The sequence below is a fragment of the Rattus rattus genome, chromosome 16 (genome assembly GCF_011064425.1).
Source record: "Rattus rattus isolate New Zealand chromosome 16, Rrattus_CSIRO_v1, whole genome shotgun sequence".
Lineage (NCBI taxonomy): Eukaryota > Metazoa > Chordata > Mammalia > Rodentia > Muridae > Rattus > Rattus rattus.
This window is the reverse complement of record NC_046169.1, coordinates 41,219,237-41,231,398: the sequence shown is the minus strand read 5'-3', so window position 1 is coordinate 41,231,398 and position 12,162 is coordinate 41,219,237. Positions and strand designations below refer to the sequence as shown.

Sequence of the window (12,162 nt, the reverse complement as noted above, 5' to 3'; positions counted from 1 at the left end):
TCTTCTAAAGTGGCACACTTGCCACGAGATTTGATTTCATGGCCATCTGACTAAATCTCTCTCCTTCCACTCCCCAGCAACCTCCCAGCCAGAGCATTGGCACCGCACCCCAGTGACCCTGCTCCAGGGAGACTCTCAGGCAGCACATAACTGGCAGGGACTGGCTGGCAAGGACTTGTTATCAAACTGTCAGCACTTTTGCGAGCGAGGCGTCAAACACAGCTATTAGTAAAAATTAAATGATGTGAATTGACCATGAAATAATTACATTAAAAGCAAAGAGGAATCACATTTCTCCATGATTCCACTGGTGCCTCTCTGTGACCCACACCTCTGGAGTTTGTGTTTGTTTTCTGCGTTGAGGGGATGACGGATGATGGTGGCCACGTGCCTGGAACCTCCACCCCTGTGTACTCTGCTTCAGGTAGGAAATTTACACCTTAGGAATTGGCCTCCATGAAGAGCCAGCTGAGCACTCACAGGCACTCTCCTGTGTCTGTCCCCGGGTCTGGTGGATACTGTGAGGCCCAGCCCGGCTGTGCACTGTATGCTGGGAAGTCTTTGCTTAAAGGAAATGTATGGACACAGGTGGGGCCAGGCCCCTCGTTTCCTTAAGACCTGGATCTCTTTTCATTTTTCCCTTTTGAAGGTGGAAAATGCACCCCTAAGCAATGGCAGATCCATAATTCATGGGCATAGAAAATTGATGCTGGGTTTAACAGAGGAGAGCTGTAAGTGGCTGTCCATTAACTATTCATGAGCCAGCCGGGGTGCTGACAAGCCAGACGTGGGGAGGAGATCACACCCGTGCTCCCATGTTTTATTTAAACATTATTAAAAGTACACAGTCTACAGAGAGGCTTTCAATCCCACCCGGAATCGGAATTCATCCTGAGGTTGCCTCCGGGTCTCGGAAAGCTTAGCTCTGGGTTCCGCACGATGCGACTGTCCTTTTCCCCGGAGTATGGACTTGCTTCTCCCCTTTTCCCCATCTCGACCCTGCCTTATGACCTGGGATATAGCACAGCATCTCTCTGAACCTCAACTGAGTCATCTGTAAGATGGGACATTCCACAGATGTCACCCAACATCGACTGTGAGGACTTGATCAGATAGTGAGTGACTTTGTCTCTTTGGGGTGATCAGTAATGCCTGGTAGTTGCTTGGAGCAGGGACACTGTCTGTCCCTGCAGGGTGGAGGACAGGGGTGCTGCTAAATGTGTTAGAATGTACTGTACAGCACCCCGCCCCTCAGAACTAACAACAACACGGCTGGGAAACCCCGAGTTACACCATGAAAAAGCTACGACCTTTCGATTATTTTGAATATGTATTTCTACGAGTAAACACCACGGATGTAAGATGTTTGAGTCAGAAAATCTCTGAGAGGCTCAGGCCTGGGTTCAAATTCTTACTCTGCCACTCAGGAGAAAATGCCTTAACCTCGATGGCTCTGGGTTCCTCTACTGGTAAAAATAGATAGATAGATAGATAGATAGATAGATAGATAGATAGATAGATAGATAGATAGATAGATAGATAGATAGATAGAGAAAGAGAAAGAAAGAAAAAGAAAGAAAGAAAGAAAGAAAGAAAGAAAGAAAGAAAGAAAGAAAGAAAGAAAGAAAGAGGGAAGGAAAGGAAGGAAGGAAGAATGAGAACTACATATAAAGCCCTTGGTCCAGAGCCCAGCTTGAGGAAAACGGACGGCACCAGCCCTGGCTGACATAGCCTTTGTGGGACAGGAAACAGAGCATGCTGATGGCAGAGGGAAGGAAAGAGTCAGAGTCTGAGGATGGAGGGGAGAGAAACCAACTGGCAACCAGTGAGCATCTACCTTGTGCTATTATTTGGCACTTCTGTATACTTATCTCTCTCATCTTCATAGTCATTTAGTGGGCAGGCAGCTCTACCCTGTGCTTTACAGGGGAGAGCAGGCTATGTAATATGAGCTAAGGTGTCTCTGGGTCTGTCCTTCTGTGAGGCGCTGCCCTGCCTCCCCATTCACACCCGTTTGGAGCCTGTTTTTGGAAACAGGGGATCTTTGCAGAAGTGATTAATGGAAATGATGACACTGCAGGCTCACAATTTGGAAGCCCCCCAGTGGCCCTATTTGGGGAAATTCTGAAAACCTGGGGATGAGGTCAAGCTAGAGGAAGCCGGCCCTTGGGGTCTGCATCATTCCCAAGTGCTCCCGTCTTGCCCTCTGCTTCCCAGCCCACCGTGACACAAACGGAGCTCTTTACCGTCTGCACCATGTGAGCCAAATGGTCACAGTGACATGAATGATCACTCATGCTGTGGTGGTGAATCCAGCGAGTTTGGCCTTGGAAGAAGACAAGCAGGGAGAAGACTCACAGGGTCGGCACAGAAGAGGAAGCCACGTGAGGACAGAGGTGGGGGACAGAAGTTGGGACCGGCTCGTGCAGCCACCTGCCGAGGATCACCTGGAACCACTGGACTGTGAACAAGGCTGCACCGTTCCTCCTGGAGCCTACGGGGCAGGGGGTGGACCTGCCGACACTTTGATCTCAGACTTCTGGCCTCCTCAGCTGGGACACGGAGCACCTTGCTTGCTTTAGGACATCCAGGGTTTGGTAACGGATAAAAGCCCAGTAGGATGTACACTTTGATCCTCACACAAGTCAGAGCAGTCTCATGCGTGACGGAGGGAGGGAGGGAGTGGGGAAGGGAGGCGATTTGTCATCCACGGGTGTGGAGGGAAGGGTCTCGGGTGAGACAGATGAGGGGGAGAAGGCTGAGCAGTCAGGCTCGCTGCCCCATAGCCTGTCTCTTCCTCAGGGGACCTGGGCATGGCCTGGGCACACAGCCGTCACTCTCTAGCTTTTAACTGAAAATGCGGTATGGGACGGAGCCTGTGGAGAGTGAAGGACAATTTTCAGGAGTCACCCACCCCTTCCCTTCCACCGCACGGGACTCAAACTCGGGTCCTCAGCCTTGGGCCAAGCACCTCTACACACTGAGACACCTGGCTGATGCCAGACCTGCTTTTGTAAGTGTCTGCTCCTATGGTGGCTACCCCAGACACTCTCCCAGGAAGCGAGCAAAATCAACCCTTCTGTACGGCAAGATGAGAGAGCGGAGTCCGATGAGGAACAGGGAAAGTTTGCCATGAAGGAGCACAGGCATGGGACACACCAAGTAGCCAGGCACAATACAAGTTTGTTCAGACCCGAGAGATCCGTGTACAGCCCTAAGAGGCATAGTTCCTACCACAGGGATGTCAGGACAGAAGCAGGTGGTGTGGAGGCTCCCCAACACCATCCATACCCCAACTTCCCCTAGACACCCAGTCCAGCGGCCAAAGCGGTTCTCCTGGTCTCTGTGACAACCGAAAAAACAACAGAATAATAAATCCAGAGACAAGCCGTCTTGTGCCCTGATGACAAAGGAACTTGAATGATTTAGAGCCAGAAAATTCTTTTCTCCACAATGGCACCTGGAGTTGCCAGGAATAGTACATCCACTAAAATTAACGGTCAGAGCTCATTTTTCTTATTTTGCAGGCAGAGAGGTTCCGTTGGTAGGGTAATGGATACTGATCTGGATGTGCTGGTGAGCCAGCTGGGGGATCAATCACCCACACGTAACAGCTCACAGCCCTTTAAACCAACACCAGCTGTGACAAATGGAGCTGGCTGGAGACAGGCGGAAAGGGATAGGGACGGAAGATCCATCAACATCCTCATGGCGGCTCAAGGATCCCAGGGGCCTAGAATCCTTCTCGGTCTCCTACGGTAGAGTCATTTTTCAGCAGGCCAGACTGAAAGAACAGGGATGTCGTAGGGAAGACTTCAGTGCTAGACACATAAGGTCATCAGTTCCAGCTCTAGCATCCTAGATGCTACTGCTGTGGCCCACCTCTGCCTGGTGGAGATGGTCAATACCTCAACAACCCAGCATTTGTTGAGAGAATCAGTGATGGAGGAAGAAAGGGAGGGAGGGAGGGAAGTGAGGGAAGGAGGGAAGGATGGACGGATGGACGGAGGGAGGGGGAAGGAAGGATTGATGATGGATGGATGGATAAATAAGTGAATGGATGGATGAGTGGGTAGATGGAAGGATGGATGAGTAGGTGAGTGGGTAGGTGGATGGGTGAATGGGTGGATGAATAAGTGGATGGTTGAGTGAGTGGATAAGTGGATAAGAGGATGGGTGGGTAGGTCGGTGGATGGGTGGATAGATGGGAGGGTGGATGAATGGGTGGGTGGGTAGATGGGTGAATGGGTGGATGAGTGAGTGGATGGATGCATGGATGGATGAATGGATGAGTTGATGGATGGATGGTGGATGGATGGATGGAAGAATGGATGTATGGATGGGTGGGTGGATAGATGAGAGGGTAGATAGTAGATAAACTGATGGATAGATGGGTGAATAGGTGAATGGTTGGATGGGTGGGTGAGTGGGTGAGTAGGTGGATGGATGAGTAGGCGGGTGTGTGGATTGATGGATGGGTGGATGGGTGGATGGGTGGGTGGATGGATGGATGGGTGGGTGTGTGCATGGGTGTGTGTGTGAATGGGTGGGTGTGTGCATGGGTGGGTGGATGGATGGGTGGGTGTGTGCATGGGTGGGTGTGTGGATGGTGGGTGGATGAATGGGTGGGTGTGTGAATGGGTGGGTGTGCATGGGTGGGTGTGGAATGGGTGGGTGTGTGCATGGGTGGGTGGATGGATGGGTGGGTGTGTGCATGGGTGGGTGTGTGGATGGTGGGTGGATGAGTGGGTGGGTGTGTGAATGGGTGTGTGTGTGCATGGGTGGGTGGATGGATGGGTGGGTGTGTGCATGGGTGGGTGGATGGATGGGTGGGTAGGTGGGTGGATGGATGAATGCTTGAATTATGAAGCTGTAAAACCACCTTTCTTCCTTCCAGTGAGACTTTAATTCTAAAGATGGAGGGTGCAGAGGGTGACCTCAGCTCTAGAACATGGATCTAGGTGGTGACAGGTGTGTGTGGGAGGAGGATTTGGTGCTAAGAGGGGTGTGACCTTGAGTGTCGTAAGCTGCCACTGCAGAGGAAAGTGCATCTGTGTGAAGCCCACTAGTGACAACCAGCTCTCTGATGCTGCGGGGAAATCACCTGAGGTCTGCATAAGGAGAAGGAGAGGCTGGCCTGGGCTCACTGTTTCAGAGGTAGCATTCCGTGGCCTCCTGCCCTGCTCAGAGGTAGCATTCCGTGGCCTCCTGCCCTGCTCAGAGGTAGCATTCCGTGGCCTCCTGCCCTGCTGCTTTGGAGTATGGTAGAGAGATGTTGGTGGAGGTGTCTACTCAACTTACAGATGCCAAGCAGCAAAGCGAAAAGCAGGAAGGGACGGGCACCCCGATATCCCCTCCAAGAGCACACCCCCAATAATCTAACTCCCTGCCAATATACTTTGACTTGGAAATGCCAAGACCCAGGTTGTAACAGCCGCATATCCACTCGTGTGGGTTGGTTGAGGATAGCTAGCACACCCACGCCTAGCATGACACACCGTTTGTAGGCTCTCTGGAGGCGCACCTAAGATGAGTGAATGGGCCAAGAGCTTTGACTCGCGCACAGAATGGCAGGAGAAGATATGCCGATCCCGCCCTTGACCAGACCTTGACCAGAACAGGGGTAGTGAAGTCTCAGAGAACCCTAAGTAGTTGCCAGGATACCACAGCAGGGTGACCAGCCTCAGCAACAATGTGTCAAGTGGCAATGAGCAGTTATCGTCCCAGTGTCCTTGTTGGATGCTTCAGCACAGCGGGGACCTTGAGACCCCTCCTTCCTCATTGTGCCTGTGGCCCTCTGTGTGTGTGAGCCTAGACTTCTTCCCCCTGCCACAGAGTGCTGAGAACCCAAGGGCCAAGAGTACACCCGGTAAGGTGGGGACAGCCTCTCTCAGCAAGAAGCTGTGTGTGGTGATTTGAATTAGAAATGCCCTTTGCAGCCTCACAGTTTGAGCTCCTGGGCCACCCAGCTTGTGTCCCTACTTTGAGCCTTTAGGTTGCTGGGGTTTGTGGGATGAAGGTCATTGGAGGCAGCCTTTGAAGGTTAAATTCCTCCTCAGATTCAGGTTTGTGTTTTCGGTCCCTGGTGTGCGCCCTGTGATTGGATAACATCACCAGCCTCTGCTGCTACAGACCGCATGGCCCCTACCCTGTGCTTTACCCAACCATCGGGGAGGGCTGAGAGCTCTGGAAACTTGAGCCAAGCCTCGCTCCCCAAGTAAGGCAGCCTCTGTCAGGGCGGGTCTCAGCCATAGTCACAGAAGGAGAAGTCACCAATGCCGACTGCTTAACCTGAGAGTTCTGGTGAGTCTTGCTCACCTCGGACGCCCTAGAGAAGCCATGGGATAGGCCAGATGCCTTGGCGCCTGGGCAGGAGTGTAGTCTGCTCTCCTGGGAAGGGTTCACAGTGGCCTTCCCCAACCCATCTCCACCCACGACTGTGAATGTGGGTTTATCTGCAGGTTCTACACAACCTCCACTTGGGGTGTGATCTAAACCAGGGGTAGCTGTCCTGACAACCAGTGCAGAAAGATCGTTGCGCCTGAGCCCACTGGCAAAAAAAAAAAAAAAAAAAAATGTTTGGAGACAGAGGCACAGACTAGAGCTTTGCCGCCAGTTGCCATTGGCCAGGACCTGTAGTCGCCAGGAGGCAGGGAAAGCCCTGGGGGTGGGGGGCACTGGGAAGAAGGGTGGGATAGGGGGTTCCTCCGAGTGAGTGTGACCTGACACACTCCACTTTACACTCTGATCCCCACAACACTTGAGACCACGTATTGTGGCTTTAACCACACCCAGTTTATACCATTCGTTATGTGCACAGTTATCTTGAGGTTGCTCTGACACGTTCCAAACTCTCCAGGGCATTTATGACAGTGATATCTGTCTGGTCTTTCTAATATTTGAGAGTCGCTAAGGATCTGCACATTACTCTAGCACCTAAGGTGCAGAGGGAGGGACTGGAGAAGAGGGGTGTCAGGACTCGGGAAGGGGAGACGGCACAGAGGGGGAAGAAAAGCCGCCATTTGACAGGCTAGCATGCCTGAGTGTGCAGCCAGCTAACAGAGACATCAGGGGAGATGGGACCAGGACAATTTTCCTCCTGGCCGGAGCTGACACAGACATGGTGTGGCATAGGAAGTAGGCCGCTAATGAACCCTGCTTGTCAACTGGAGGAAAGCCTCTTCCTCCCTCAGGGCAGGAGAGGAAACTCCAGTCAGGGACCCAGACTTGTCTGGGGACCTCAGTCTTCCTACGGTACCTTGTCTGTCACCACCTAGGCAGCTGGCCTGTCAGGGGTAGAGCTGACAGCCCCGGCCATGGCTGTGGAGGATGTTGGCCTGAGAAGATCATTGGCAGAGGAGGACGGTGGGTAAGACCTATCACAGACAGAGGGCACAGCCAGGCGGGGGAGACAACCTCACTTTAGAGGCCTCAGGGCCTGGGCTAGGCTTGGTGCGGGTTCACTCACGTGAGAGTTGAATGTCGCTGCCTAAAAGGGGTGCTGGGCACCCCTTCTCAATTACAGAATACTTCAATGTGCCTGTGCCCAAGACTGATGCCTTCATGTGCCCTGTGACCCCTGCAGGAAACTATTCTGAGAACAATACATCAAAAGATGAAGGAAATTCCCACAAGGAAGAAAACAGATTAAAAAATGTTCTTGGTCCATGCCACGGATATAAAGAGACCTAGTGACTAATACCGGTGGGCTGGATCGACAGACTGAATGACCACATTCACAAAGTACCTGTCCTTCTCTGAGCCTGGGTTTGCCATGCTAGATAGCCCAGGGCCTCAGTTTCCCCATCCTCCCAGTGGACATGGGATTCCTGCAGGGAGCACTTCCTTCAGAAAGGGCACACTGTGCGTGCTTAGGACTGGCTTCTCTAGGTCCCTCTTCCACCATCCACTCTTCTCTGAGCCCATAAATAAACCCACATTCACCACAAGTAGCCTCTGAAGCCTCAGGTTCCCCATTCTACACACCAAGGTTCTGCAAGCATTGTAGGCTAAGACGGGCGCCGAGACTTCAGGGAAGACGGACGTCAGATACAGAGTGGTACCCTCTCTGTGTTGCCTGCCCTTTATCAATACTTATTCTGACTCTGTGACCACCCAGAAGTCTATATTCTTATTCTCCCAGGACTTGGAATCATTTCACACCACGTACTTACTTATTACTCTGGAAATAAAAGAGCCATTCGGATATATAGGAACAGTATGAGCTATAATATCCACTGGCTGAGCTATATACTAACCATAGGCTTCCTAGGATTTACTGCATGAGCACATCACATATTTACGGTCAGTCTAGATGCGGATACGCGAGCTTCCTTTACATCTGGTACTGCAATTACCGCCATTCCCGCTGGCATAAAAGTATTCGTCCGACCTGCAGCATTACACGGCGGTAACATTAAATGATCACCAGCTAGATCAACAGCCCTAGGCTTTATCTCTACTTACAGTCGGTGGCCCAAATGGAATTGTTTTACCAAACTCCTCGGTTGATATTGTCCTCCATGACAAGCAGTACGTAGCGGCCCACTTCTACTAGGTACTGTCTGTAGGAGCGGCACTCGCTATTACAGCTGGGTTTGTCCACTGGTTTCCACTATACCCTAGACGATACATGAGCCAAAAGCTCATTTCCCTGTCACATTTGCAGGAGTAAATATAACGTTCTTCCCTCAACACTTCTCAGGGCTTTCAGGAATACCTCGACGTTACTTGAATTACTCAGTGGCTACCCTGCCCTTGGCACTCGCCATATGAAGCGAGGAATGCTGGTCTGGGTGTGGGTGCTTCCAGCAGCAGAGAAGGCCTTTGGTTGGCATTGGCTTTGGATATACCTCAAGAGTCTGCAGGCAATGGTAGTGCCATCTCTCAGCCTATGGCTGTCTGTTTCTCTCTCCTTGGTAACCCACCTCAAAAGGCCCGAGAGGGCAGCCTGGAGTCTCCCATCAAGAATGTGTTCCTAACCTCCCCCTACCCCTGCAAAAGGAAGTTTCTACTCAAGCCCAAATGCTCCATTACACAAGAGCCCACCAGGGCCAGGCCTCACCATCTCCATGCAGCGCCGGCTGGCTTCCTCCTCCCGCTGGACCAGCTCCTGCATCTCGGCCTTCAGCTCCTCTAGGCGCTGCTGATAATATTGGCTGTTTTCTCGCTGCTGGGCCTCTGCCTTGACGGCCCGAGACAGCTCTTCGCCCATCTTGATCATGCTGTCCCGAAGCCGGATGACCAGCACCTGAGAGGGGCAGAGAGCATGGTTAGTCTCACTCAGAGAAACCAGGCGCCTGAAGGAAGGTTTCAAGGAAATAAGATCCTTCACTGGGCCCCTGCATGTCTGTGCCAAGTGAGCCATTTAAGAATTGTGGTTTCTACATTCCTCTCAATAAACGAGACCTTGACAACAACAACAACAAAAAAAAGAATTGTGGTTTCTTCGTCTTCCTCAGAGAAGAAGGCACTGGCTGATTGAAAACATACATAGAAGAATCGTTCAGATCAATCAGATTATGTTTAGAAATGTGTATGTACATACATTTATGGATATAAAAAAGCCGTGAATTTGAATGAGAGCAAGGAGGGATATTTGGAAGGATGGGAAGAGAGGAAAGGGAAGGGGAAATGATGTAATTATATCATAATCTCAAAAATTGAAGAAAAACGAAAAAAAAAACACAACCAAAAAGAATTGTAATTTCTGTCCCCCGAAAATAAGAATTCACAATGAAAATAAGGCTTCTGGGAGGCTATGGGACAAAGGCATGGAGAATGTGCCTCTGAGAGGATCTGGGTTTGATTCCTTCCTTTGCCTCTTCCTGACCTTTGGCCCAGGGGAGGTGATTGTGTTGGGAGCTCCTATGTCTGTGTCTCAGGATCTAACATGTTAAAACTGGTCACTTGGCAAAGACAGAGTCTGGCATAAGCAGGGCTGCAGAAGGGGGGCCTGATAATCCTTGCCCTCCCCCATGTCTCCCAAGGTCTGGGAAGTGGACCGACAGCCCAGAAACACTCTGGTCCAACCAAACCTTTGGCTTCTGGGTTTATGGAAGGGAGTCTTAGATGAGAACACTCCTCTCAACAACACTCCTCTCGCCCCTCCGTGCTCTGCCTTCCTGGGGACAGAAACCCATCACACATAATGAAGAGCTGAAGACAGAAGACTGCCAGGCACCTTGAATGCTGGAAAAACCCCAGGGCTATTCAGATTCATTAGGCAGCCAACAAGCCTGGATCCCATCGATTTGTGGGATCCCGGTGGGCAAACAGCAGCATGTTGACAGAAGCAAGAGCCCTGTGACTATTTCAAGCCTTGCTGAGGATTCTGGGAGTCACAGATAGAGGAGGCAGACTCAGGGTCAGACACTGTCTTCCAGAGGGAAGCTATCCTGTGAGGCTCCATTTCAGAGATTGTCAGAGGAAACAGGGAGAAAGAGGGATGATGCAGTCTCTCCAAAGACCAGCCCTTGTCATCAGGGACACAGACTCTGATACATTTAGATACATTTGGATACATTTAGATACATTTAGATACATTTAGATACTGGTAAACACTAGCCGGGAGCTTTTGGACTCAACTATCAGGCTTTTCTTTTCCTGTTATTAACTGTCTGTGCCAGAACTGAACAACAACTCCAATAACAACTCCACAGAACGGGATAAGGAAGGCAGCCATTCAACACAGTGCCCAGCATTTCCAGTGCTCTGGAGGGCTCCTGCTTGATTGGTCTTTTGAACTGTTTGGAAAACCTGACAGTGACGGTCAACAAGAATGTCTGCTGTTTATCCACAGCAGCTGTATCAGAGGCTACACGTCCCTGGGTTTGGGAGAGTTTTACAATGAGCAGCACGGCCTTTCACAGACAGACACACAAAAGGGCAGGTGCTGCTGAGAAATGAGAACACAGACTCTGAGGGGAGGAGAAAGGAAGGTGTCAGTCAATGCCTGTCTGTTTCCTGGGGTCACGTTCTCACTCTGATAGTGAGGCCTGCCCTTACCCCCACCCCCACACCACAGTACCACCAAATGTCAGGCACAGATTGGACAGTTTCCACAATGGAGGTGAGCTCTGTAAATATCCCGTGCCCTTGGCCCACAGAGCTGAAGTGAACCCACGCTGAGATGATCAGCTTAAGATGGATGTCAGTGTCCTCAACAAACCCCATCCAAGTGCACTGGGGTTCTGCTATACTGAGCAGGCCTCCTCCCTGCAGCCATCTGGGCTCTCCTCACTGGAAGGTCCCACTCTATAAAGTCAAGGCCCTGCTCTGTGCTGTGGGTGTCTGTGCTCATGTGTCTGTCCTGTACCAACAGGTACCACAGACAGGTAGGAAAGAAACTGCCCACAAAAAGTTTGAAGAGTGTGAGAGGATGAAGAGAGAGGCAGAGAAGAATGGTACCCATGGACTAATGGGTGGGTGGGCAGTGGGGAAAAGGGAAACAGGAGAGGAGAATGTGACAGTCGGTGTAAAAACAGAATACGGGGGCAGAGGGGGAGGTGAACTGCTGGCAGGAACAGACAGGGAGGGGGGGAGAAGGTGGAAGAGCACGGGGTGCCTTGAGGAAGTATGGACAAGAACATAGGACAAAGCAAAGGTTAGGGACGAGAACAGAGGCAGACGCTGGACTCGCCCCAGGCGAGGTATGAGAACCAGTTGATGACCGGCTGAGGTGGAACTCACACACCTCTCCCTGTCCCAGCACCCCTAGGCTCTAGAGTTCTAGGTACCTCAAATCTTTTCATCTGCACCTTCTGGAACTCCATCTTGCTCTCCAGGTCACAGATGATGGCTTCCTGCCTGCTGACGATGGCACGCTCCACGGTGGACTGCTCCAGGTACTGAATTCGAAGCTGAGCCACCTGCAGCTGGGGTACATCAGGGAGGCTGCTGGCACCACCACACAGATCCTGGCGCTGGTACCGCCACACCGACCCTGACTCCCACTCTGGAGCCTCTGCTCAACTGACTGACTGTCCACACAGGCCAGCACTGCCAACCCTCACACCGGCCCTGCCCCGGGGGGCAGCAGATGCTAAGAGGCGACGAATCCTGGGCCTTTTGGCTCATTCGTTGTCCCCTCCCCACCTTTTCCCTGCTACTATAAAGGGCCAAGCTGGCTATGGAGAAAGTCCTGCGTCTGAAGCCACAGTA

General features: G+C 51.5%; 1 protein-coding gene across 1 annotated transcript in view; it reads right to left on the bottom strand.

The window, feature by feature from the left end:
* Myo18b (myosin XVIIIB) overlaps positions 1–12,162 on the bottom strand; it is a 194,338-nt gene that overhangs the window by 62,996 nt on the left and 119,180 nt on the right. Inside the window, exons 37-38 of the mRNA XM_032886778.1 lie at positions 11,739–11,876; positions 9,065–9,250 (exon numbers count right to left, since the gene is read on the bottom strand). Coding sequence (XP_032742669.1) covers positions 9,065–9,250; positions 11,739–11,876 — 324 coding nt within the window. The remainder of the gene's footprint in view (positions 1–9,064; positions 9,251–11,738; positions 11,877–12,162) is intronic.